Genomic DNA, 23,953 nt, shown 5'->3' on the forward strand with positions numbered 1-23,953 from the left:
CTCTCTCCACTATCCTGTCAATTCAAAGCGAAAATACCCCCCACCCACAAAAAATGTATGGTAAAGAGATATTCAATGAATACACCAAATATTGAGACCTACGTTCCATTTTGAATTTTTTTTTTACACTTTAAAAATCCTTTAACATTAATCACATTTTTACAGCTCCTTTTGATCTCTGTAACATGTGGGGTCTGATACTAACAAAAACCAAGAGTTCAAAGAAAGAGAACTGAACAACATACATTTTTGCCTGCAAAATGAAGCTAAATTATCTCATCAAATCACAGACTCTTTACACTCTAGAAGTGTTCCTTTTTCAAATCTAGGTAGGTTTACACAGCGCTTTAGCTGTGCAAATGAGGACAGATCCCTCTAAAAAAAAAAAAACCCAACAAAATCTCCATTCCAACCTGACAAGTTTAAACAAAGCAATTTCAGGCCCAACTGCACCTGCAGTATTGACATGCCTCGCCAGGGGTGTCTCACAGGAAGACAATAATTTGTCTAGTAACACGAATGAAATGAGCTCAGAGTCTGGATGCTGAGAGGCAGAGTGACGGCAAGTAACAGGCTCACTTTGTAAAGGACATCTCACATTAGACACAGTCATTAAGAATTAGCACACAAAAATTAATCTCGAAAGTCCATTAATCTGTATTTATTGATAATTATTGATTAATGCTTTTGTCATTTTGAGATTGGCCTTTTTATCAGCAACCAGAAACTGATCATCAGTTATATAAATCAATAATAAACTGGGTTGTAAAAACTTGGATTTGTGATTATTAAAGGCGGAGGCTGGTGATTCTATATTTGTGTTATTGTCAACAAGACTGAAGCCAATATGCGTCAGTCGCTCAATACTTTCCACCATCCCCAGCCTTGCTGTCAGTCCTGAGCTGATTTATTTCTACTGAAGATCACAATCTTTTAGAAACATTCCAAATCTACTTTTCAAGGCTCAGTAATTTCCTAAATCGACTGGGCGCTGTCATTATTAGCCAGTGCTACTCAAGCTAGAGTAAACGGTACAGTAACAGTATGTGGTTGACTCGGTAGAAACAATAATGTCCATGTCCTTGAAGACACATGTCTTGAGTGGCTTGTTGTTGTGTTTCTAGTTTTAGAATAACAAAAGAGTCGGTGGTGCAGAGAAATTAACTACCGTATACCAGGCTTTGTTGTCTTTGTCTTTTAATGGGATTTTGCCAAAAACAGAATATCACCAGAATAAAGACTTCAAACAAAGGGAAAATGTTTGCTACATTTCAGGTTTGTTTCAGCTTGAAAAGATCCATTATTAGCACATTTCAAAAAAGAAAAGGAAAAAAAAGAGGATCAGCTTTCACTTTGCACTTCCTTCAGTGGGCCTGAGGGCTGAGGTTGCTAGGCAATGGTGGCTATCTCTGTGGTGACGTGATCCCCCTTGGGCATGGTTCTCACTCATCACCTCCACTGAGAGATACAGTGACATGTGCATACACACATGCACATACGCAATGCCCCCCCCCACACACACACACAGACTAAGGGACCACTGCCGTCCAGAGGTCTTTCTCTGGCTCTGCTCTTATCTTTGGGAGGCTGTTGTCGCTCACTCATTGCAGTGCTGAGAGGAGCGTCGATGGTCTGACATGATGAGGCTTACAGAACACCTCAGAAACCTCTCAGGTGTCAAGGAGAACCCTCTGGTGACAATGAAGAGGATCTGGGAGCCGGAGAAGCTCAGCACCTCCTCCTCTATCCACTGCTCACACAAAGCTCTGTTTATTCTTGAAACTGGGATGAGTGTTGAGATTTATTTTCGGTCACCAGCACCTATGAAATCTGGAGGACAAATTCCCTTTAGAACATTTTTCTGTACGCTACTTTTACTGAGATTGATGGTTTTTCAAGTTTCAGTGTCAGTCCTTCAGATCTGATGTACACACTGTTGACTTTGAGCAAATTATTAACTGAAACATCTTCGCTGTTTGAAGGAATCCATCTATTGGCTATGTCCATTCAGGGTTGCATGTCTTTGGGATTGTGGGAGGAGGCTGGAGAGAAATGATGCAGGCTCAGAGAGAACATGCAAAAGGTCCCAGGTCCGGGAATCAAGCCCAGAACTTCCTTGCTGAAAGGCAACAGTGCTAACCAAGTAATGTGAAAGACAAATTGCAGCATAAGATCAAAAAGTAAATCAAATTCATATATTTATTATAAGCAATAACTACGAACACATTTTGTAGATAGCATCATATTATCTTATTATCACACTGAGAGTCTAGTGAGGCTGTATCCTTTCACAGTGACAATGCTAACATGTTGATATTCATCATATGCTCACCATCTTAGTTTAAAGCAGAAGTAAGCGATATTTTTGTGTTAATATAAGTCTTAAATAGTTATATCTTCCCACAGCAATCACTTACATGGAGTGTTTGGACCGAAACACGGGTCTGTCAGTCACTCTGCTCTGCTCTGAGCCGAGGAGAAATCTTTTCTTGTATCCTACAAGTTTTATCCAATGAGGAGAGAGAACGGCATGAAGGGCTGTGTGTACAGCCAAGGGATGCGCCTGAATGTGGTGACGTAGGGACGAGGACCAATAGATCCATGACGAGGGCGGGGGCTGCTAACTCCATCGGCTGACAAGACGTTATGGTGCGTTCAAGGCAACTCGTAACTCGTGTTTTTCCGACCTGTGAAGTCGTACCAGTTCGATCTGGTACGAGTTCACGGGTCGGAAGTTACGAGTGGCCGTTATAGTGACTTTCACAGGTAAAACAGGGCGGAAAAACATGAGTGGGTTGCCTGGAACGCTACAAAGTCGTAAGTCGTGACTTGAAGCTGTAATTTACGGTTTCAAAAGCCTGCCTGGAACGCAGCATTAGCCAAAACGACCGGATCGCTTACTTCTGCTTTAATGTGTTGGCCAGCTAATATCTGCTAAATGGGACAAAACAGAGAGCAACAGAGGCTGGTGAGAATGTAATATATTTTTTCAGGTCATCACAAACAAAGCTATTACACAAGAATAATTTAGAGCAAAATGAAAAGTGGAACATAATGCTAACTGCATTCAATTTCATGGTAGGCTAATTCAACCACATCCAGTTGCCGTTGACGCATACTAAAAACTATAAAAATGAATCTCACAGGTGATAGAAAAGTCAAGAGGTCACCAGTCCCTAGGATTCATTCCCTTGGGGCCATGAATATCTGAGGTCTGAAACGGAAATCTATCTTACTGTTGCTGAGATACTTCAATATTAGTTTATTCCTGGCCAAAGTGGTGGATTGACCAACTCATATTTACATCCCAAGAGTAACACTGATAGTGCTGCTAAACGCTGCTTAATTTCCAGGTCAATGACATTGTGAATTTAAAGTCCCAGCACTAGTCCCAGGCAATTATTTTTAAAATCATAAGGGACCAGAGAAGAGGGCCAAACCCCTGTCAAGTCCAACTAAGAAGGAAGAAGTCAAGACTCCCTGGAACGGTTCATATAGTGATAGAGAAATTGTCATATGAAACACTGTTGTCTGATCACTGAGGTGACTGGACTGAGTGTTAGCAGCTGGCCTGTCTTGCTTTTGGCAACATAACAACTATTCACCTTGTGTTTGGTCAGTCAGGGTAATGCTGACTGACAGATTCAATGACTCCCTGACTGACACAGAAATAAAAAAGTACCACAGAGTGGCAGTTACAGTACATGGAGCTAAACGCTAAAAACACACCTCCCCGCTAATCTGAGTGGCTTACTGAATTTTAAAGAGCAGAACAAAGTCTGACCTTTGGCGTCAGGTTACAGCAAGTTGGGAGGCTTCATTGTCATCACACATGACACACATATAGTTGGTGTACACTGTACCTCCAAGCATAGAATGGAATCATGTTTTCCATTCCCCCACTGTTCCTCCGCTGCAGCTGTATCCATGGGAGCACAAATCAGGTCAGAAAAACACATCAACACGGGGAAAATGATTTCATATCACTTTCAGAGTGAGGAGAAAATGAGTAAGTGTGATTTTATAGTGCATTCATAAAGCAAGCCATCATATTGCAATCAAATTAAATAGTTGGGACAAGACTTGGGCAAGTCAAGTGTTTCTCCATGTATCAAATCTGGAGTCATGAAAGTAATGACTATAAATAGACGTTGGTACAAGCATGCAGAATTAATTAAACCAGTTAATATTTCATCAAGTTTAGATTGTTTTGCTCACATATAATGTGTTCCCGACTATTTATGGTCCAATCTGCTATATATAGATTTGTTATTGATCACTGTATTCATAAACGTAGGTATCAATAGGCTCATGTAAATGAATGTAGGGATGTACATATGTTCATGTATATGTGCTTGTCACATGTCTTTCACATGACATATGAGAAGTACATGTGCAACCATGAGAAACTAATTCCTTTCAGCAAAAATAAGATTATTCCTTTATATAAATTACATGTCTCAATTTATAATTTATTTTCTTTTCCCCCAGCATTATAAGACTTGTGGGGAATGTCAGAAAATACTATATTCTCCAGTGTGAAATATTTTTGCAACTTTGTTAATCTTTTTTTTTTTATAATATTTGCACTAAGAAGCCTGTGCATGCTTGAATGTGCATGAATATTTAGCAGCATCTACAGTATTAGAACAGACCACAGCAGCGAGCCTGAAGCTCAGTACTCTATGATCTTTCTCAGTACACAAGTCTGGGGCAGCTTGTATGTTTATCACAGAGCTTAGAGGCACAGGGAGAGGAGTGTGCTTACATTACTCAAGGGGCATATTCCACTAATCCTGATTGCTATCTTTGTACTGTTTAAGTGATGAGCGTCCATGCGTGTAGTTGAGAAGTGTTGATTAGCTCAGTTTCTAAGTGAATTTACTGATGGTGAAGTATCTACAGTATGTGCCCGGAGCTGATAAAATTCTCGAATGTTGTCGCTGTGTGTCCTTGTTCCAGTGATTACAAAAGGAAGGGATTTTTTCCATCCCATAATAACTCGCTCGAGACATGTTTGACAGGCTGCACGTTCGTGACCTACTTAAAATATTTTTGTATCTTAGGCAAATAGTTCACTCAGATTCTCTTGGTAGACTGATGATGGTTCTCCAAGTTTTAATGATCAGGGTCTTCGCGTTTTCTACAACCTTGTGATGTGTTTTCACATGGACTGAATGATCTCGACAACGACGGGAGGAAATTTCGTGCAACATTCGTGGTCTCTAAAGGATGTATCCAAGAGACTTTGATGATCCTCTGACTTCCTCCAGCAAATTACCAAACGCCTGCATGCTAATAAGCTAAGCTAAGATTGCAGTGGTACTGAACTATAAACAATTTTAGTATGCGGATGTTAACATCTGTCTCAATACATCTCTGTCCTTGAGAACAGCCGCACAGAGCTAATCCTATTGCTGTTGACTAAAAAGGATGTCTAGAATTGTCCAAAGTTGTGCATCCTCAGTCAGGCAAAAGAAGATGATACTCCTGCTCCACCTCTTTCTAGATCAACTGTGGGAACAACCAGTACAGAGACCAATAGTAACAGAAGTCAGTGAGGCATTGCTCTGACTGACACTGACAGGGCACTGACCATAAAAGGGGCGGAGTTATTTGAGGAGCCGTAATTTGAGATTAGCAAACAGGCTGCACATCCTCGTTGAACCTTACTTGACCCCTGGTTTTCCTGGAGCTGTCCCACAATATTCATTTTTTTTATATTTCACATGCAACATAACGCACAAGCTCGCACCCACTGCCCTGAGTTTATTCGCCTGCTTTGACTGTTGAAATCTGCTGGAAGATCTGCTTGCATCTGGCGATTGCAAGCACAATTAATGAGCAATCAACCCAACTGTGTACACACAAACACAGAGATCAGTTTACATCTCTCAAGTCTGCATATTCTGGCCTCCATAAAGCATTTTGAGAACAAAAACAGTGGCTCATCACAAGCTTCATTTGAAAGGGTTTCACATCAGTCCTTCCCTGCCAGTCTCCCCAATGAGTAATCTTCAAGGTTACAACTCAGTCTTCCTGTACAACAGCTCTGCCACTGTGTCTTTATCTGTCTGATGATCGGGAGCCGCTCGCCAAAGGGAACGGGCTGACAAGTGCTTTCCCCCAGTTTTGTGAGTGCTGGTGTGGATAAGAGATAGATGTTTGTTCACTGTGTCCATTCACATTGTTGATAAAGTCCTCTATCTTGTTTTGACCACCGTTGTTTTACTTTACCATTCAATGGCGCTTCACTTGACAGTCACTATCTGCTGCTGGGTTGTGTCAGTAAAGTGTAAAAAGCAGCTGCAGGATGAGATGAAGTCGTTGAGTGGCCAAGATACCGATAAATCAGCACAATGAAATAATAATCATGACAGTGTTTAATAATTAACTTTGGATGAATCCTAAATTCACTTAAATCTATGCTTTCTATCTATTATTATCTATTATTTATCTATTTTTCTTTTTTTTGTAAAATACGTCACAATGTCACACATTATAATTTACATAACAATACATCCTTTATCATTTCATCTATAAAAAAGAAACACTGACAAATGTTTACTATGAGTATGCACAGCTCTTTTTTTTCATATGGTCTAATCTTTGGTGTTTTGAACCGCTCTTTATGTTGAATTAGTCTGCAAATTTCTGCACCGACGTGTGAGCAATGGCAAACATAAGCACAGCTTTCTCAAGCAAATAAATTTTCCTTTGAAAGACTCCTCTGAGAACATCTGCACGGGAACATCTGGGAATGGCAGGAAATTCGGCATCTCTCAGCGTGACGTGCAATGGATGTTTTTCAAGTACTTCAGAGGGATGAGCAGAGTACCGAGTCCTGCAACCTCCAAACCCTGACAGAATTTATGGAGTCCAACGGCAAGTGGTTCTCATTACGTGTCATCTTCCAAACAAATTGCTGTATTTGGCTTAAAGCTGGAGTGCAGGGGTGATTTTTTTTTTTTAGCATCCTGGTATAATTACTGTTATATTGTGTTTTCACAACATGTCCACAACATTGTTTCATTTGCTGTTTGGGGCAATGAGACTTGAATGCAGGCGATGAAGGAGGATTTTCATGTCATTAACACTCACTACAGCGCTCACACTCGCATTAGTCTCCCTTTTATTTCACAAAAACCCCAAGGGTCCTCGTGTGGAGTAAACCCACAGACTGAGAAATGTCTGTTAATAACAGGAATCCCCCAGCAGTGTGAGGGGGACATTACAATTCCAGTTTAAAAGCCATCCAGTTTGAATAGTCTTCATCTGGCAGTGGCAAGCCACAAACTGTCTGCCAGGAATTACGGTATAAATTGTGCTTGAGACTGGGGAGCTGAACAGACTGCACCTGGTCTGACACAGCTGTTTCATACTCAGCTCTGCTGCTTAGATCAAGAGGCCTGATTTTGTGTTATAGTCTCGAAAATGTCAAGCAGAAAATAGAAAACAGCACTGGTCTCCTTGGATTATTATTATTATTAGTTATTTTTATTATGTAAGTTATTTAAAGACCAGTTTGTTCAAGCTGCATAATTTGGCATCTGAAGGCATTTGGATGGTTTTAATGGTTCACAACAAACTTTAAAGTGGTGGTTGTCTTTGTATTGTTTGCCTAATGGGTTTAATTTGATGATCACTGCAGGTGTAATATACAAACAGGGTAGAGAGAGCCCATATCGAGCCTCCTGTTTATGACTGGATGTGCTCCTCCAGGCCAAGCAGGTGCTCAGTTGAGATGCATCCAGTGATTTAGAGAAGCATGTCCAACCCATTATCTCCTCCTCATCCATGCCTGTCTCAGTGGATTTTTTCATCCTGCCAGCATTGTCCTTTGCAGCTAACAAGGACACAATAGAGTGCACATTCACACAAACAAGTATATAATCTGAGAATCATTATTGAAGATAAGATTGAGAGTGTTTTATAAATTATCTTTAGAAATAGTCCTAGAGTCACGTGAAAACTTCATCCTGATGAAGTACATTTAAATTAAATAAGGATTCAGTTATTCGGTCACAAATAATACAGCATGTTCATCCTGAATCTACTGCTCCCTCTGATATCATTGTGATAATAACGCTGTGTGGCATTTCTACACACGTCTGCATTCAGTGGACACCTATACAATCCAATACCAAACCAATATAACTGTTAAATTGGTAAATCTACCACAATGTCACCTTTAAATGTGACCTTGTGCTTAAATATATGTTGATTTTTGCACTTTTTGAAAACAAAAAACAGAAAAAACCCAGCATTACAAATAATCCAACAGGTAGAATTAATGTCAGAGGTTTTGTAGTGCATTATGGTACATTTTACAGGTGTAGGTAATAATGTGACCACTGGGCCATATTTTATCTCTGGATTCACATTGACTGTCTTCAATAATGTTCTAACTTCAGCAAATTAGCTCAGACTCTTTTCAAAGGAACACGTTCAGACTCTTATTTAAGTTTCCTTTCTATCTCTAAATGTGGAGTGTATCAGTACAGCTCTTACAAAGAATGAAGAGACAATAGCAATGAAGGACTCTATAACTTTGCATTCTTCATATACTCTCTCTGTGTAGTTAGACTGGAAGCGTCCCTCGGGTGAAGACCCCTCAAGCCTTGGGTGGAATGTAAAACAGGTGCTGCACAATTGGTTCCCCCACAGCGGGGGCGAAAGAAAAACAGCCGCCCCTGCAGGAACATGACTGACAGAACATCACATTCTCCAGCCAGCTGCGCCTCCAGATGATCCCTTACTTACACAGACAGACTTAAGGGATAACATACAGCATGCATACAATATATTATCTGTTCTCATTCGAATGCATGATCCACTGCATTAAGAAAAAAAAGACAGCACTTTAGTTAAATATTCCTTGATAGCATATTTTCTGGTTTCTCTGGCGGATTAGTTTTAATGGTACAGATATATGTTTCTCATAAGACTAAATATGTGCTGCTTTGTCCTTCTTGACACCTTGTGTGTTCTTCAAGTGTAACATCTGGCATGGATTCATACAATGAAATTCTGGCTGGGGATTCAAAGAAAGGAATTTTTAATTGAAACCACTCTGAAGCCTGTGAGACTGAAATGTCTCCTGGCAAAAGCCTTCAAATACATACTCATGTTGCTTTGTCATGTGACCTCCTTCACCGATTCAAAGAGTTTTTCCATGTTCTTTGTGTCAAGCTGATGTCGGTCTGCTGATACATGAAAAGTTAAAGGTAACGTATTTTTGAGGCTATGCAAAGTCTTGGCCTTGATGTAAAAAAAAAAATCTTAAAAAGCCACCAAACAATGTGAGTGAAACGTGTATTTTTATTGAAACCATTTGAACAGTTACACTAGCTGTGGTTTTGGTTTTTGTCCATGAAAGTCTGACTTGCTCCCTTCCTTCCACCCGTCCAGCCCCGACCATAGCACATACCGGCACAACACTAAACCTACTGCCGTGCAACAATACACACATTCACAGCCCACAGACAGCAAATTGCTTCTCTCATTCCCCACCACGCCCTGCCTTCGTTCTCAGCCACCTGCAAAACAAACTGTGCTGGAAATTTCACTACAAATTACCCTGTGTCTGCCAAATCCCCCCGGGAGCGGAGGAAATCAAAACCTTGGATCTCCCTGCCCCCACAGAAACAGACATGAGCCTCCCTCACACAGAAAATAGCCAGACTGTATTTTGGTTTATAAAACTAATAATCATGTTTTTTTTCATATCTGAAATTCATTAAAGTTGTTTTGTTATCGTTGTTTTCATATACTAATTGTAAGGTTTCAGTTTCTGAGAGTGGTAACAGAGTTCATTTGGCATTAAAAGTGGAAGACACGTCAAAAAAAAAAAACTACTGTTAACCTGATTTGAATTTCTTTTTTTTTTTTATGTGAAAAACATGTGAAGGTGAAGACAAGCAACCATGTGAAAGTTGCCTGTTTTCCTTTGTCATCACCAATTTCATGAACAACATATACTTCTGTGGGCTTCAGGTCAACATGACATCGTGAAACTAAGCTTCCATTCCCACTAAGAAAGAGTGAAAACTGAGACCTGTTTCGCTTCAGGGGAAAATCAAAGGAAGGCACATACCTTAGGAGTGAATAATGATCAACAGCACTAACACAACAGCGTTTACATTGTAAGGGCCACAGTGCCTCCTGGTGTCGGCTCTGCACAGGTCCAAACAGACAGGAATGTCAGAGGGAGAGTGAGTCAGTGGCCGATGTGCCAGAGAGATGAGTGTTGAAAGCTCCTTGGAAAAAGGATTAGGGCTGTTTATGTTGGCCAAGTGGCCCACTGCCAGCTGCTCAAGTGTGCAAACTTCTTAAAGCTGCAGAGCTTCGGTTTGCTCATGAATCTTTTCACTCTATTTACCCTCCACCCAGACTGTATGGATGGCTGTGCTTTGTTCAGGGGGAAAGCCCCTTCGGCTTCAGCCCCCACCTCCATAGACGTTCACTCTACTCCAAAAAATGTGCTAGATTCAAAACCAGCTCTTCTGCTACACCACCCCTAAAAACACACCCATACCCAGAGTGTGCATAAATACTACATATTATAAGAGGAATATGTATTTCTTGTAGGCTTTAGTGATGTTTCAGCATAATCTGACAGCTATGCGTAGGCCAAACTCGTCTCCTGCGCATTGGCATGTACTGTTTAATACTAATCAGGCCCACCATACAGTACGGCACTTGGCTTGTTGAAAGTAAGAATCAGATCATATTAAGTAAATCTCTCCTCTACAGGAGCAGACTTGATATGGATTTCATCAAATAAAGAAAAGCACGGAGTAGAAGTGTCCAGGTTGGAGGTGGGGGTGGGTGGTGGGTGGTGGGGGGCTGTATATTAACAGTAGGATAAGGCTCAGCCTGGGAGGTGGCAGCATGCCAGAGCTCTGCGGCCTGGAGCTAGATCAGAGCAGGGTTCGTGAGCTGTAGTTATGAGACGAGGGTCTCAGGTCATGGATTAATAAAAGGCATAGAGCCTCAGTGGCAATAGAGCTAAACTATAACTTTTGTTCTCAGAAAATGTTCGTGAATCTTGTTTTCACTGTATGGATTTGACTGCTGTCCTCACACACATGACTTGCACACAGGTAATAAGACATTTATTTACAAATTCCGATAGGTCCTAATTTATCCAGCTGTGCCCATGCTTTGAATTTATACAGCACTTAAAAGCATCTCTTCAGTATCTGGTAAGAGTGCTTGGACAGTAGCATTTGGTTACACTGTTTTTCAAACAGAATATCCAGGTTCAGACCACGTACTGCGAACATCCGTAGGACAGACACTGGATTTCCTATTAGCAGCGCTGCTCTGCTGCTGACCTTGACCTTGGACTGAGTGAGTGAAAAACAATTCATTTTGGCTTTAAATGTATGAAAACCTGCAGGTTGTTTTTTATTGAGTGAATTCCAGTTTTATATGTACTGTATGTTGTGTGGTATAGATGTTTTTAATGTTTATGTATTAAGTGTTCACATTTGAAGCACTGGCGTCCAAGAGTGCACCAAGGACGAGCTGTGGGTAAGTTGCTCCTCTAATTGAGTCAATACATAATGCACAAAGCAAAGTTGGGACCTCTCACTTGCTTTAGACCGAATGTACTGGCATCTTAGAGGATGGTATCAAACTGATCTTTGTATGGTGTTAAGGGAACACTGAACTCTTGTTTCTCAGCTAATTATATATTAAATGTATCTGTAAATACAACTGTCCAAACTGACCTACTGCACAACTCACATCTGTGTGTACTTCCACTGGAGAGATTGTTTAATAAACTGATGACTGACAGGGCAGAGGTTCAGGTTCTCCATTAAGTGCCCTATTCAGCTACTGATAAGTAAAGTTGCACTGGACTGGACATCCAGATGTGTTGTATTTGGAGGACTCTAGTGTACAGCTGCCAAACAGGCTTCAGTGATCATTTGTTGTTATATTTAGATACTCTGCAAGTTATCACAAATTACATATCTGTATGTTTATCTTGTTCTGTTTTTGCTGTAGTGACCCTTTTATGTATATAATTGCATTATTGATAGTTGTTCTAATATACTCTGTAATGGCAAAAGTATTTCATAAAAACACAAGACACTTTCACACTTATACCACATACACTCACTTGACAGTTTATTAGGAACTGAGCTAAAAATAATACAATCCAGTACAACAGTCCTGCCATAAATCCTCATTCATGACAATTACAATATATGTTACTGTATGTTCACTTTGGAGGCCGCAGCTTGTGGTGCCGCTGCTGCTGTAAACTGAGTAAGTTTGTATTAAATAGAAACATGCTGGATAAAAAGACTCAGACGTCTGTCATGTCCACTGTTCATCTAAAATAGATGTTAGAAATGCGTCAATAAAATTGAAGTACTTCAGAATTTTTAAAAAGTGCATTGGACAAGCCATGACAAATTCACCACCTCTTCAGGGTGGACTCAACTACCCATCATACAATGCAAGATGGGAGTGTGCAATACTATACAAACTTGACTATAAAGGTTTAAGGCACTTTTCTAAATTGCACACTTCGGGGTCCTTGGAGATGAGTAAATGTCATATTCAAAATGCAACCTGACAAGATAAAGCATATTGCACCACATTGTTACTGTAAACACAACTCACGGTTTTGGCATAGTCTGACCCGGAGACAAAGCACAAGCTACATGGACATAACTAAACACTGAACACAAAGACGCAACAAATAAGTTAGATCAAAGGCACACAGATAATGCTCAAACCCATGTCCAATACAGTGTAACTTCACACAGTGAAACACAATCTATCTCTATTGGTTTTGGCAAATAATTTAAAAATCCATTGTCGTACCATGACAGATATCAAATTTACACCTGATACCAGACACTGATTTTATGGCACTTTAAGTGTTGATATTGTCAGCAGGCAGCGGCGGAGAGGCAGGCTGTTATAGACAAGGGGGGTGGATTGGACTCCGCACAGGTCGGCGGCCATATTGGGTCAGGCAACTTGCTCTGACTCTGGCTGCAGTAGATGGGTGGTCCAGTCATCTTCACTTAAAAAACTATTCATCTGTGAATTTGTTTTCCGTATGTAGCTATTTAACTATTTGCATAATGTTACTATAATGTTACTTTCATAGAAAAGTACATGTTTAAAATATTCGTGACTTTGAGTATACTGCATCATAACTGCATTTCTGATGTTCATAACAAACCAAAACGTTTGAAAATCTGACAAAAACTGAGCAACAGCTGGTTAATCTAGTAGAACATGCACCATAGACTTAACGCTCTGAGGGAGCGAGTTGCCTGACCCAAGATGGCCGCCATGTAGCAGCGTCAGGTGAGTAATCTAGTCTTCTTATCTACGGTTATAGACCTAAACAGAAACATCTAAATGTGTGGAGTTTTTCTAGCCAAAAATGTTCTAATTTGACTAATTTTTCAGCTTGATTCACGTGAGGATTTCACATGACACAACCATGTAATCGCAGATTTAGGAAAGCACTTGAGGAGCCGTGATCCCAACAAATAGAGTTTTTCAAACCAAAGGATCAGAGAGAAAACAGCTCCAAGAGTAATACGTCAAACAACTGTCTGCTGAGAGCCTGTCGATGAACTGCATAGTCACAAAAATGAGAGCAGCGTGTAGCTACTTCAGTGCAACCACTGAGGTATCTGCATCAGTTACAGAAAGATTAAATGTAAAATTCACTAGTATACATCAGACACAGTGTTATTACACTGACCTTTATATTGATTGTCACATTGTTCTGAGATCTAACCCAACAATCTTAAAATGACTCAAGCCTCCACTATCCCGGTTCCTGAGAACCCTCGGGCCTCACTAGACTGAGGCCCATCCCCGAGTCGTTTGAAGATTTGATGGATGACTGTAAAGCACCACTACCATCTGTTGGTGAAACTGCTCCATTATCCTTCGTTTTGAAATAAATAACATAAAATATCGGCAGGACTATGCCTATCAGGAGCATGGCAACTACGGCGTTCCACCACTGGATTCCCCAGTCTGCACCATGACTGGTCAGGCCCCGTCGCCTGAAACCAAACCTTCGTTCTTTTCCCAGGTCATCCAAGAAATCCTCATCTTGATCATTCGTTGTCTGGATCAGTTTCTCGATGTCATTATCCACCTCCATTAGAAAGTCCGTGACCTCCTGCAGATGTGGTTGGGCTCTTGCTCTGTCCTGAGGGCTCGCTGGTGGAGCGGATGAATGTGGCATCTCTTCTCGAGCATCATTTAAGTTTGTGTAAGTCTCAGTTAAAAAGCTGTGTTTCTGAACTGGTATTTTGATAGATGTCAGTGCAAATAAGTCTTGCTCCTGTATAAGGTTGTTCAGCCGCTTTATGTCTGCCACCTGTGGGGAGAATTGGGAATGAAGGTATATTGATGTCACTACAGTGCAATTACTAGACTATTGAGTAGATTGTGAATACCAGAAATTATTTTAAATACTATAAGAAAATTTTACCTTACACCCATATTGTAGTGCAAGTTTGTTGAGATTGTCACCCTCTAACACCTTCCGCTCCAGCAGCTGAATGTTTCTCAGCTCCTGCTCTCGGTAAATCCGTGGCCTCATCTCCATGACACTGAGTTCCTCATCGTCTGAGGACTCATTTGGCTTCCTATTAAACATGTACACCTGGCCATCCGCACTGGCATGGACATCCACCGGGGCCTGGAAAGCCTGTGGAGCGTGCTCACCCCGCCGCATGATGACGCCCAAGCCTGTAAGGAATATTCCAAATTCAAAACAATTAATTTTTTCATAATATTTAAAAAAATTTTTTTTTTACATTTAACAACCACCCCAGTATTAACTGTCATAATTACTCATACAGTGCAGTGTTTGTACAAACTAAGGGTATGTCTTATAATTAACGTATGGTTTTATTAATTCTGTACACATTTATTGTAATGCATAGTAAAATAAGGACTTGGGACTTTTAATTAACATTGCATCTAAGCTTAAGTTTTCAATTGAGTCAGCCCGCTAATTATTCACAATCTCACAGGGTACAAGGGCATGACTAAATTTTTTATGTTTCACATGACAGAATTCTGAGGTTTCTGGTTTACACAATAATATAAACCAAATAAAAGTTACAAGTCAAATCAGAGAATGACTGTGTTTCCACCTATATCTTATTACGTTTTATAAGAGATTTACAAAAGTCATTTGTCGCATCAAGCCACTGCTGATGTCTACTTGGTGAACAGTGATGCTTTCACGGGAGGATTTCAGTGACTCCTAACAGAGGAAAACAAACATCTTTTCAACTACACTTTACGTCGCCACCTTTTCTATTTTTCTATGTACCGATAGATAACAAGAAAAGAAAAGAAAGAAGTGTCGCCACGGAATGAAACTGACAGTAGCTAGTTACCGATGGAAAACATAATCTGTTGTGACACTTGTTGGTCCTCTTTTGCATCATAAACAAATCAAAAGCCCTCAAGTAACGTTAACTTTTAAACGATCGTAACGAACCAAAGTAAATGTTGGCTTCAACTTTATGTGGTTTATCACAAGCTTTTAAATCCGAACTAAAACATTTATTGTGAGTTAATTTAAGACTATCAGTGAATTATATGTTTACAAGTGGTCGGAGGACGGAGCATAAAAAGGAGTACTTGAAGGCAGCATCACCGTTAGCAGACAGGCTAATGTAGCTAACGCTAGCAGGTTAGCTTTAGCTCTTGCATGTGTTCCAGTCAGCAAACTGTCTCTCCCCAGCGTCAGCCCCGCTTCCTTCATGTGTTTTGAGACCACAGATAAACACTACAAACACGAAAGAACAGCTTCACAGACTTTTAAAACTCTGCGATGTTTCCATCCAGTTACCTTGTCCAAATGCTTTAGCAACAGTAACTCAAGCCACCGCCGTCCCACGGCAGCAGTCCGTCCCAGCTGGGCTTTCTGACATTACAACAACGTGCGGTGGCAGTGTGGCTACTGGTCAGCTTACTGCTGCTTCTTCTACCGTCTTTAAAAAACAAGTGAGCATGACCATGAATCACACTACCGCCACCCACTGCTCTGTATGTGTCCCTACAATAATAATATATATATATATTTTATTTCAATACAAGCTTAATAAATTATGTTGCAAGATTGTGTCGAGGGCAAGCAAAATAGTAGGGCGACCCCAAAAGCCTCTAACGAAGATTTACACTGAGAGGACAAAGACAAAGGCTAGGAAATAGGCCTAATATGCTCGCTGACAGCTCCCACCCCCTCACCAAACAATTTGAGCTCCAAGTCTAGGAGAGTCCCATTGGCTAAGCTTTTAAAAAGTCTCTCATCCCTAATGCTACCCGTCTAACGAACTGCTCTCAAAGACAAGAGTGTGTGTGCGTGCTTCAGGCTATTAATTTGTTTATTTTATTTGTTTAATTGAGTTTTAATTGTGTTCTTATGCCTGATGAAATTTATATCTTTTATCCACATTATACTTTTTATATGGTGTGCCAAAAGCAATTTTCCACCACGGTGGATATTAAAGATTTAGGCTGTTGTGGGTTGTAGGCCCTATGTGGCATAAAATTGTTGTGGTGTTCACTTCACGTCATCAGCAGTGTGAGATGTAGGCTATTATCTCAGTGGCCAGATTATACCTAGCTATTAGACTGGACACTAATGTTTGGAACTGAAATTGTTTCATGTAAGCTATAGTATAAAACTGTGTTAATTCAGCTGTATGATCATATTATGGACATACAGTCAGTGATGCTGTATCAGCCTATAGGCTACCAACAGGCATATTATTTTTCCCACTCTTATTCATCACCAAGTGTAGACTATACCCTTCTATATACCAGAAGCACCTCTTTATATAATGCATTAAAATTCAACAGCACCATGAACAACATCCTCCAAAAATGATCATTATGTTGAATCAGCAGCTCAACAATTCCAACAGCATCATAATATAACCTTTGTGAAGCAGGATGTATTGTATAGCTGTTGGTTATGTTGCATAGGTTTAGCCAGGTGTACCTAATAAACTGACAACTGAGTAGGCTATATATTATTGACACACACTGCAGGCTGATGTTTTACCACATATGTGCCTAATGCCAGTTCAAATCATTGTAAACAATGTTTAACATAATAATAAACAAATTTACAGATATTTTGCTTTCATTATTCATCATGCCTTCACAGCAGCACTGAAACAAACTCAGTGTATCACAGAGAAAATAAAAGATGTGCACTCTTAATAGTCTACTAAAAGTGAAATTAAACAAGCTCTATGCTAAAATGAGCATTTAATCACCACCACTGAAGCTACTTTTTTTCTGATGTCTGTTGGTAGGAAGAGGAAATTGGGTGCAAGGAGGGTGTGTGTAGTGGTGGGGCATTCTTGAACCACTAGATGGGGCTATTGATCTTTCATATCACTTCATCAGAGTTGCATAGCTGATCAGAGAAACTGATGCTGAACCATTCTTGGCAAGGGGCAAAGCATTATTTTCAACCCTCTTTGTCATTTGATGTTATTGTTAACAGGTATTGAATTATCAGTTTGGTAAATGACAGCAGAGTCACCTAGAGGGTGCCACCACAAAAAATATAGCCTATCCTACGTATGAACACCCTTGTCTACAATCTGTTGCACATCCAGCACAGTGAGCACTATCAGGAAGAAAGGTATGAGCCCCAAAGCATATACCCAGTCCAAAAAAAAAAAAAAAAATCATTTAACAAGCCCAATTACCACGCTATACCCTAGGGTGAGCTGGAACCACTGGCAATGTGATGTGGTTATCCTGGCCAACAGGCAAACAATTTTACCTTATGAACTTTGACCATGGCAATTTCATTCTCTATAGTTTAAGGATTATTTAGATTGAATGTCATCAGGAGTAAAACTTCTTGTTTAAAAAACCAAAAACCAAAGCTGTGTTATTCGATACTCATTTCAGTGTATTACAACAAACTAGGCTACATAACAGACCAACATGTTATCCTGGTACGTCCATGGCTGTCCAGCATACAGCCAACACGCAGAAAACCTTTTATGTCAAGGCTACACTGTTTTGTCTTTATCATGTTTTTGTTTGTTGCCACTTTTGAGTTAGCCTGCTATCTTCTATCCAAGGACCTTTTAATTTCTCTTTTGCTTAGCTAAATTTTAAATGAGGCTTCTACCTCAATGTATTGCCAAGTTGAACGTTGAATGAAAACACACACACACTCAAGCTGTTTTTAACACATGTAAATCAACAGTTTAAGATAAAAAATAATTTGAGTTAACATTCAGCAGTGATTGTAAATCACAACAAATTAATAAACACCATCTTAAAAAATACACAAATATAACGTCCAATTATTATAATTAGACAGAATAAATTGTCAAAAAACAAACAAACAAACAAACAAACAAACAAACAAACATTTGTATCCATAAAAAAAAAAATAATAAAAAAAAAACATCATTGTTTTAAATTCGTGCGTCAGCGCGTTTTTTGAGGCGTAACAAACGTCTCACCTGATTGGCCAATCCTGAACTAGCGGGAGAAGTGTGGTAGGAAGTTGAACCATAGCCTGTAGGGCAAATCTATGAGTTCATGACATAACGTAACTTTAGTTTACAGAAAAGTTACTGGTGACATGAGATGGACATGAAAATAGTCAGCAGTTTGAAATGTATCTGATACAAGGGTTTGAGATGGTGAGTTCCCTGGATGTAATTTGTCCGTGGAAACACCTGGCGCAGCGCGGTGGGCCAGAGGACAAGAGGTAGGCTATACTAGTAAGTCATGGTTACAGTCTTAATAGTTACCATAAACAGAAGTGTTTCTTATGTAGAAATTGTAAGCCTAATTATCGGCGAAAATATAAAGGTAATAAATATTTTCTGAGCAGTTCATGGAGCTAAGCTAGCTTTATTCTTCTAACCATGCTAGCTTAAGTTAGTTTTTGAAGATGAGGCCAGTTTACCTTAGTTTAGCAAGTGTGTTTGGTTTAGCTTTGGCTAAAAGAAAACGTGCTTGATGTCTATATCATATCGTGTATTTTGACTTGCAGTGGTTCAGTTTATGATACACAGGATTGAAACTGCCAATGCTTTTGGTTTCTTCTGCTATGGAGCAGTTGCAACTTGGTATAGGGGGTTGGCACACATAACAAATACTGATTCATCAAAATGTGCCTGAATCGTCCCATCCATTGGCCAGTTTGAAAACCACTCAATTTTATTTTAAGCTTATTAGCTTATGTATTAGTAGGCTACTCTTCATCTTCAGCACATTGATGTTTAAAAACGGAGTTTCATTTTCTTGTCATGTTGTTATTGTTGTTGTTGTTTGGTCTTGTTGTGGACTTAGCTAGCCATACAAATGTATGGTGATGACCAATTGAACTTCATAGTAGTAGTGCTGTGCCAAAAATGTGCTACAGTTCAAAATAAATTTGACCTAATTGTAAATAAATTATATGCATGGTATACTAATGTCTATGACATTAATATTGATGCTCTCCTGTGATCTAAACAGGGGCAGTTTCAGAAGGAAAAATATTAAAAGCCAAAGGGAGAGAATTTAGACTTAATATTACATCTGTAAATACGACAATTATGTCTGATTTGTCTTGTCAGTGCATTGTTGATTTTTATTTATTTGTTAAGTGCAAGAACAGAATGTAAAAGTGTGTTGTATCACTGTTGTCAAAACAGGCACCAGACTTTCAGGTGGAGAAAGAGAGAGAGCCCGGGGCACAAAGACAGAGGTGATAAGGTAAGTTGTATTCCTGTCATCCTTGGTTTAGTGGTTGGTGTTGTTGTTGAACATTTCTCACATGGCTCATTGAACTGAGCCATAACCAGTACACAAAGAGTCAAGAAAGCATCTTTCCAACGGCAGCTCTTCAAGCTATTCTAGTTGTTGCTATTATAGAGTCAGGAATGAGTCAAAATGCGCTTAAATTGTAATTATCCATACTGTAGGAGATTTGTCTCTTGGTTTTTGTTCTTTCTGTTTGTGTTGTTTAGAGTTGTGTGTGTGTATGGAGTTTCTGATAACATGGTGATACCAAGAACTGTGATTGGTTATCATGGGTTAAATTAGTTTTCTCTGTGTTTCTAATGCTGGTAGTGGTGGTTGAGACTCAGAGTAAAGACAACATGATGTGAGTCTCGGTAATCTTCGCTTTTGATTAACAGACATGCTGCTCGTTGTCATGGTTGTTCTCTGTTTCAGTCAATGAAAGAATGTAGACATGATTATTTTGGCTGCATGATTTCCCAAACCATCCTTTCTTTAAATTCTGCATCTTCCTAGAATTTCAAACTGCACTACCCACTCAGCCGAAGCTTCAGATAGTTTGTCTCAGAAAAGGTAATGTGTTTTACTTCAGCATTTCTTTATCTGCAGTTTCCTCTTCAATAGTGTAGTCATTTGTTCTGTGTGTGCTGGTTGTGTGGTGCTCAGTGAAGGCTGTCTCTATTTCATACAAACAATTGACCAATCAGAGTTTTTAGGGTGAGATTATGTCTAACATGAACGCAATCTCAGGTTAAACATCGTAACCTGATTATCAGGCTTTAAATGTGGTGGAAAACAGCCTTGAAGTGGGTAGGGAGAAAGATAAGTTGACCAAATTCACATTCAAATTCAAAGCATTCATCTTAGTTATTTGTATTTTTTGTTAGGGCAGGAGTGTACAGCTACCATTTCTCTACACTAGAACAAATTTTGTACAAACAGCAGTTTGGTTAACGCGTGCAGTTTTTTGTGAAATGGATGATTAATGGAGATATTAGCATAGTGTGCTGCTAAATGGAAAGATATAATAGCAGTCTACTACAGATACATAATAAAAATAGTGCTATTTTCTGTTTTGGAAGCAGAAGTTGAAGGTTGAAGAAATACTTGACAAATTATAAGGTTCACAGTGAATTCTTGAAAAACCAGGGTTCTGGTTATTTTTAATAGAATTCTGCATTTTCAATCAATACAAAAGTTTGTGTGTGCAAATATTTGCAGTGTATCTTTCAAATCATCCACAGTATTTTCCGATGCAGTAGGCAAATGTTTGGAGTGAACAAACTTGTGTAAATAAGCTCTCATTTGGGTTGTGGTTAGAACAATTTATCAAGGATACGGCATGTTACTTATTGTCAGTGGCCGTGGCCTTGCCTGAAATACTGTGTGTGTATATATACAGTATATGTACATACTGGACACACACACACACACACACACACACACACACACACACACACACACACACACACACACACACACACACACACACATATATAAAATGTGTGTGTACAGGGCTAAGCTTCAAGCAAGACTGGTTAAACATGAAGTTAATAGCAGTCATGCATATTCTAGTGTTTCTTTCCACATATGCATACCCACTCAGCCAGAAACCACAAATGACCTCCAGTTGACTCCCTTAACTCGACAGCATAGTCAACACACAGTGACTGTTTAGGAATATAAACCAAACTCTTAATTAAAAGTTTCACAGTCATTGATCTCATGTGCTTTTACTGTTGCCCTTTAAGGCCATGATTGCTCAGAAATTGTTTTTGTTAGTGAGCGTTCATCTGCCAGCACAGACACTGCATTAAGTTAAAGTGAATCTTACTGTTGACTTCATTGTCTCATGGAGTCAACCTTTGCACTTGAAAAAGCTGAATGATAGTAAAGTTAATGTTGCCTTAGAGGGAATCATATCATTTACATTGCATTCAGATTCAGGGTGTAACACTGAGCGATGATCAACAGAGCGGGATAATTTGCCGTATTTCAGGGCCACTGAGCAGCTTGTCCAACTGACGGGGAGAGAGAGAGAGCGAGAAAGATGGAGGGAAGGAGAGAGGGAGATAGTAGGGAGTTGGAGAGAGAGGGAGGAAAAGAGAGAGGGAAAAAAAGAAAGGGAGGGATGGAGAAGTGGGGGATAAAACCGTGTACACCGCATGCACATGTTGCCCGAAGAACAACAGAAAGGGCTTTGCTTTAAATGATTCAGAACAAAGATTAAATATTTATTGAGGTGAAAGATTCATGTATGCGACATGAACTCATTGCTGTGTGGCCACATTATAGTATATCATGTTCCACTACCTTGTTTTAGATAGAAAAAGTGTTATTCTGTTACCATTTGATCAATTTGTGAGGCATTTTCCCATTTAGGAATATTACTAAAGCTGAGGAGCTTATAGGAGCTGTTGTTCAAAAGACAAAATGCACATATGCCGATGTTACATTATGTATGCATAACAGCTGGCTTCAAATACGCTCCATTCACAGTTTCTTTGATAAAACTTTTAAAGTTCTGCAGTCCTCACAGGAAGACTTGATTTTTTTTAAGGTGGTATTGAAGGCAGGTGAATTTAAAATCAACAAGGGTAAATCTCTGATGTCAACATTAGTAAGTGTTGACACAGGCCTGATTACACCCTTTTGACATTCACTGCAAGAAACATTTGATTATTTGTCTTGCAAAAACTAGAGCATAAGATTTTTGTTTTCATCTGCTGGGGGGATGTTGACACGAACCACAGGTGACTGGAGGTCTGCCTCGGAAATCCGTGGGGGTCCTGCAGTAGTTGGTATGGGGAAACGAAATTGAATCCTTATGGCTCAGGGTCATGGCAACAGTTCAGATGTTTATTGATTAAATGTCAACTGCCCAGGTGAACGTGATTCATAAATCCGAGGGGCCTAATTCACCAATCCATCACCAGTAGAGGAACACTGAAACCAACACATCATCACTGCATGTTCGGATCTCATGTTGTGATATATGGTAACTCTGTTTAAAACTTTGTTTTAGTGGTGACAGCTTTAGCTGGGCTACTGCAAGTGTTGGCGACTTATTGTTCTCAAAGTTCTGCATCGCAGCATCGATCTAACGAGCAAGTACAATACATTTTCTTAATTTGAGTGTTTGTTTAATGAAGACAGAAACAGCTTGGATTTGACAAATGTGGATTTGTTGCCCATTTAGTTTTTTGAAGTCTTCTTTAGCTCAATTGTCATTGATTAAAGTTGCAGTGATTAGTCAATTGTTTTGTTACAATTTTGGGAAAAAAAACAATAAACACTACAATGATTTGTGATTTTTAGCATTGTTAAATGTGTAATGGCCACTTGGGCTTCTGACCAATATCCTGGTTTTAGATGAGTTCTTTCTTATGCATGTTCATGTTCTTATTTCCACACACTACACTACAAGACTTGTTGTCTCTACATTTTAGTAGAATTAGTTTTTCTTGAAGTGAGGTGCCATATAATTTTTGTTTGTTGGGGTTGCATAATTTTAATCCATATTTGGTTCATTTGTTTTGTGGTTGACAGGCAGTGTTCATATGTTTGGTGTTGCATTTTCTGACTGGTGCTCTGTCTGAGGTGTAGCAGCAGACTCTACTGGAGTATGTACAGTTTCATTGTGAGTGATGGAGAAAGTGGTTAGAGCGACTGGCTCTTGGGGTGGGTTGCTATAGTTATGTGGTGGTTGCCCTCCAGTGGTACTGGGTTACACTGACTAATTACTTACCACAAATATCTGCACCAAGACTATGGTCAGTTTAGTTAAAGGTAGAGTCTGTAGGATTTTCCTAAAAACAAAATATAGACATGTACAAAAGAAATCCTGCTTAATCATCACCTATGGGCTTCTGCTCATGAGTGGTGGTGACTGTATCTGCAGAGCTCCCCCTCTCTGCCTGTATTTTTATGTTTTGGTAAATTGGGACGTTTCTTGGTCTGTAGCCTGTGTGACCCAGCCAATGGCAGAGTGCAGGTGAAGTTGGGTGTGCTGCGCCATGGTCTTGCATAAAAGATAGTGACTGGACACTGTCAAGCCTGGAGAAATGGTGGATACAGTCAGAGTGAGGCACTAGGGCGTTGGGCCCATACCTGGCCATCGCCGGCAACTGGAACCATGAGGGCTATCCCGCAGTGAGTATGA

At 39.7% G+C, this 23,953-nt stretch overlaps 1 protein-coding gene across 1 annotated transcript; it reads right to left on the reverse strand.

Moving 5' to 3' along the window:
* Window positions 1–13,671: 13,671 nt before the first annotated feature.
* lysmd4 (LysM, putative peptidoglycan-binding, domain containing 4) lies at window positions 13,672–16,001 on the reverse strand. Its single transcript, XM_083974114.1, has 3 exons — window positions 15,869–16,001; window positions 14,492–14,751; window positions 13,672–14,377 (listed from the first exon to the last, which is right to left on the reverse strand). The coding sequence occupies exons 2-3, from the start codon at window positions 14,735–14,737 to the stop codon at window positions 13,814–13,816; spliced, it is 810 nt and encodes a 269-aa protein (XP_083830240.1). The 5' UTR covers window positions 14,738–14,751; window positions 15,869–16,001; the 3' UTR covers window positions 13,672–13,813.
* Window positions 16,002–23,953: the final 7,952 nt, after the last annotated feature.

This window comes from Trachurus trachurus (genome assembly GCF_905171665.1).
Source record: "Trachurus trachurus genome assembly, chromosome: 6".
In the NCBI taxonomy this organism is placed as follows: Eukaryota; Metazoa; Chordata; class Actinopteri; order Carangiformes; family Carangidae; genus Trachurus; species Trachurus trachurus.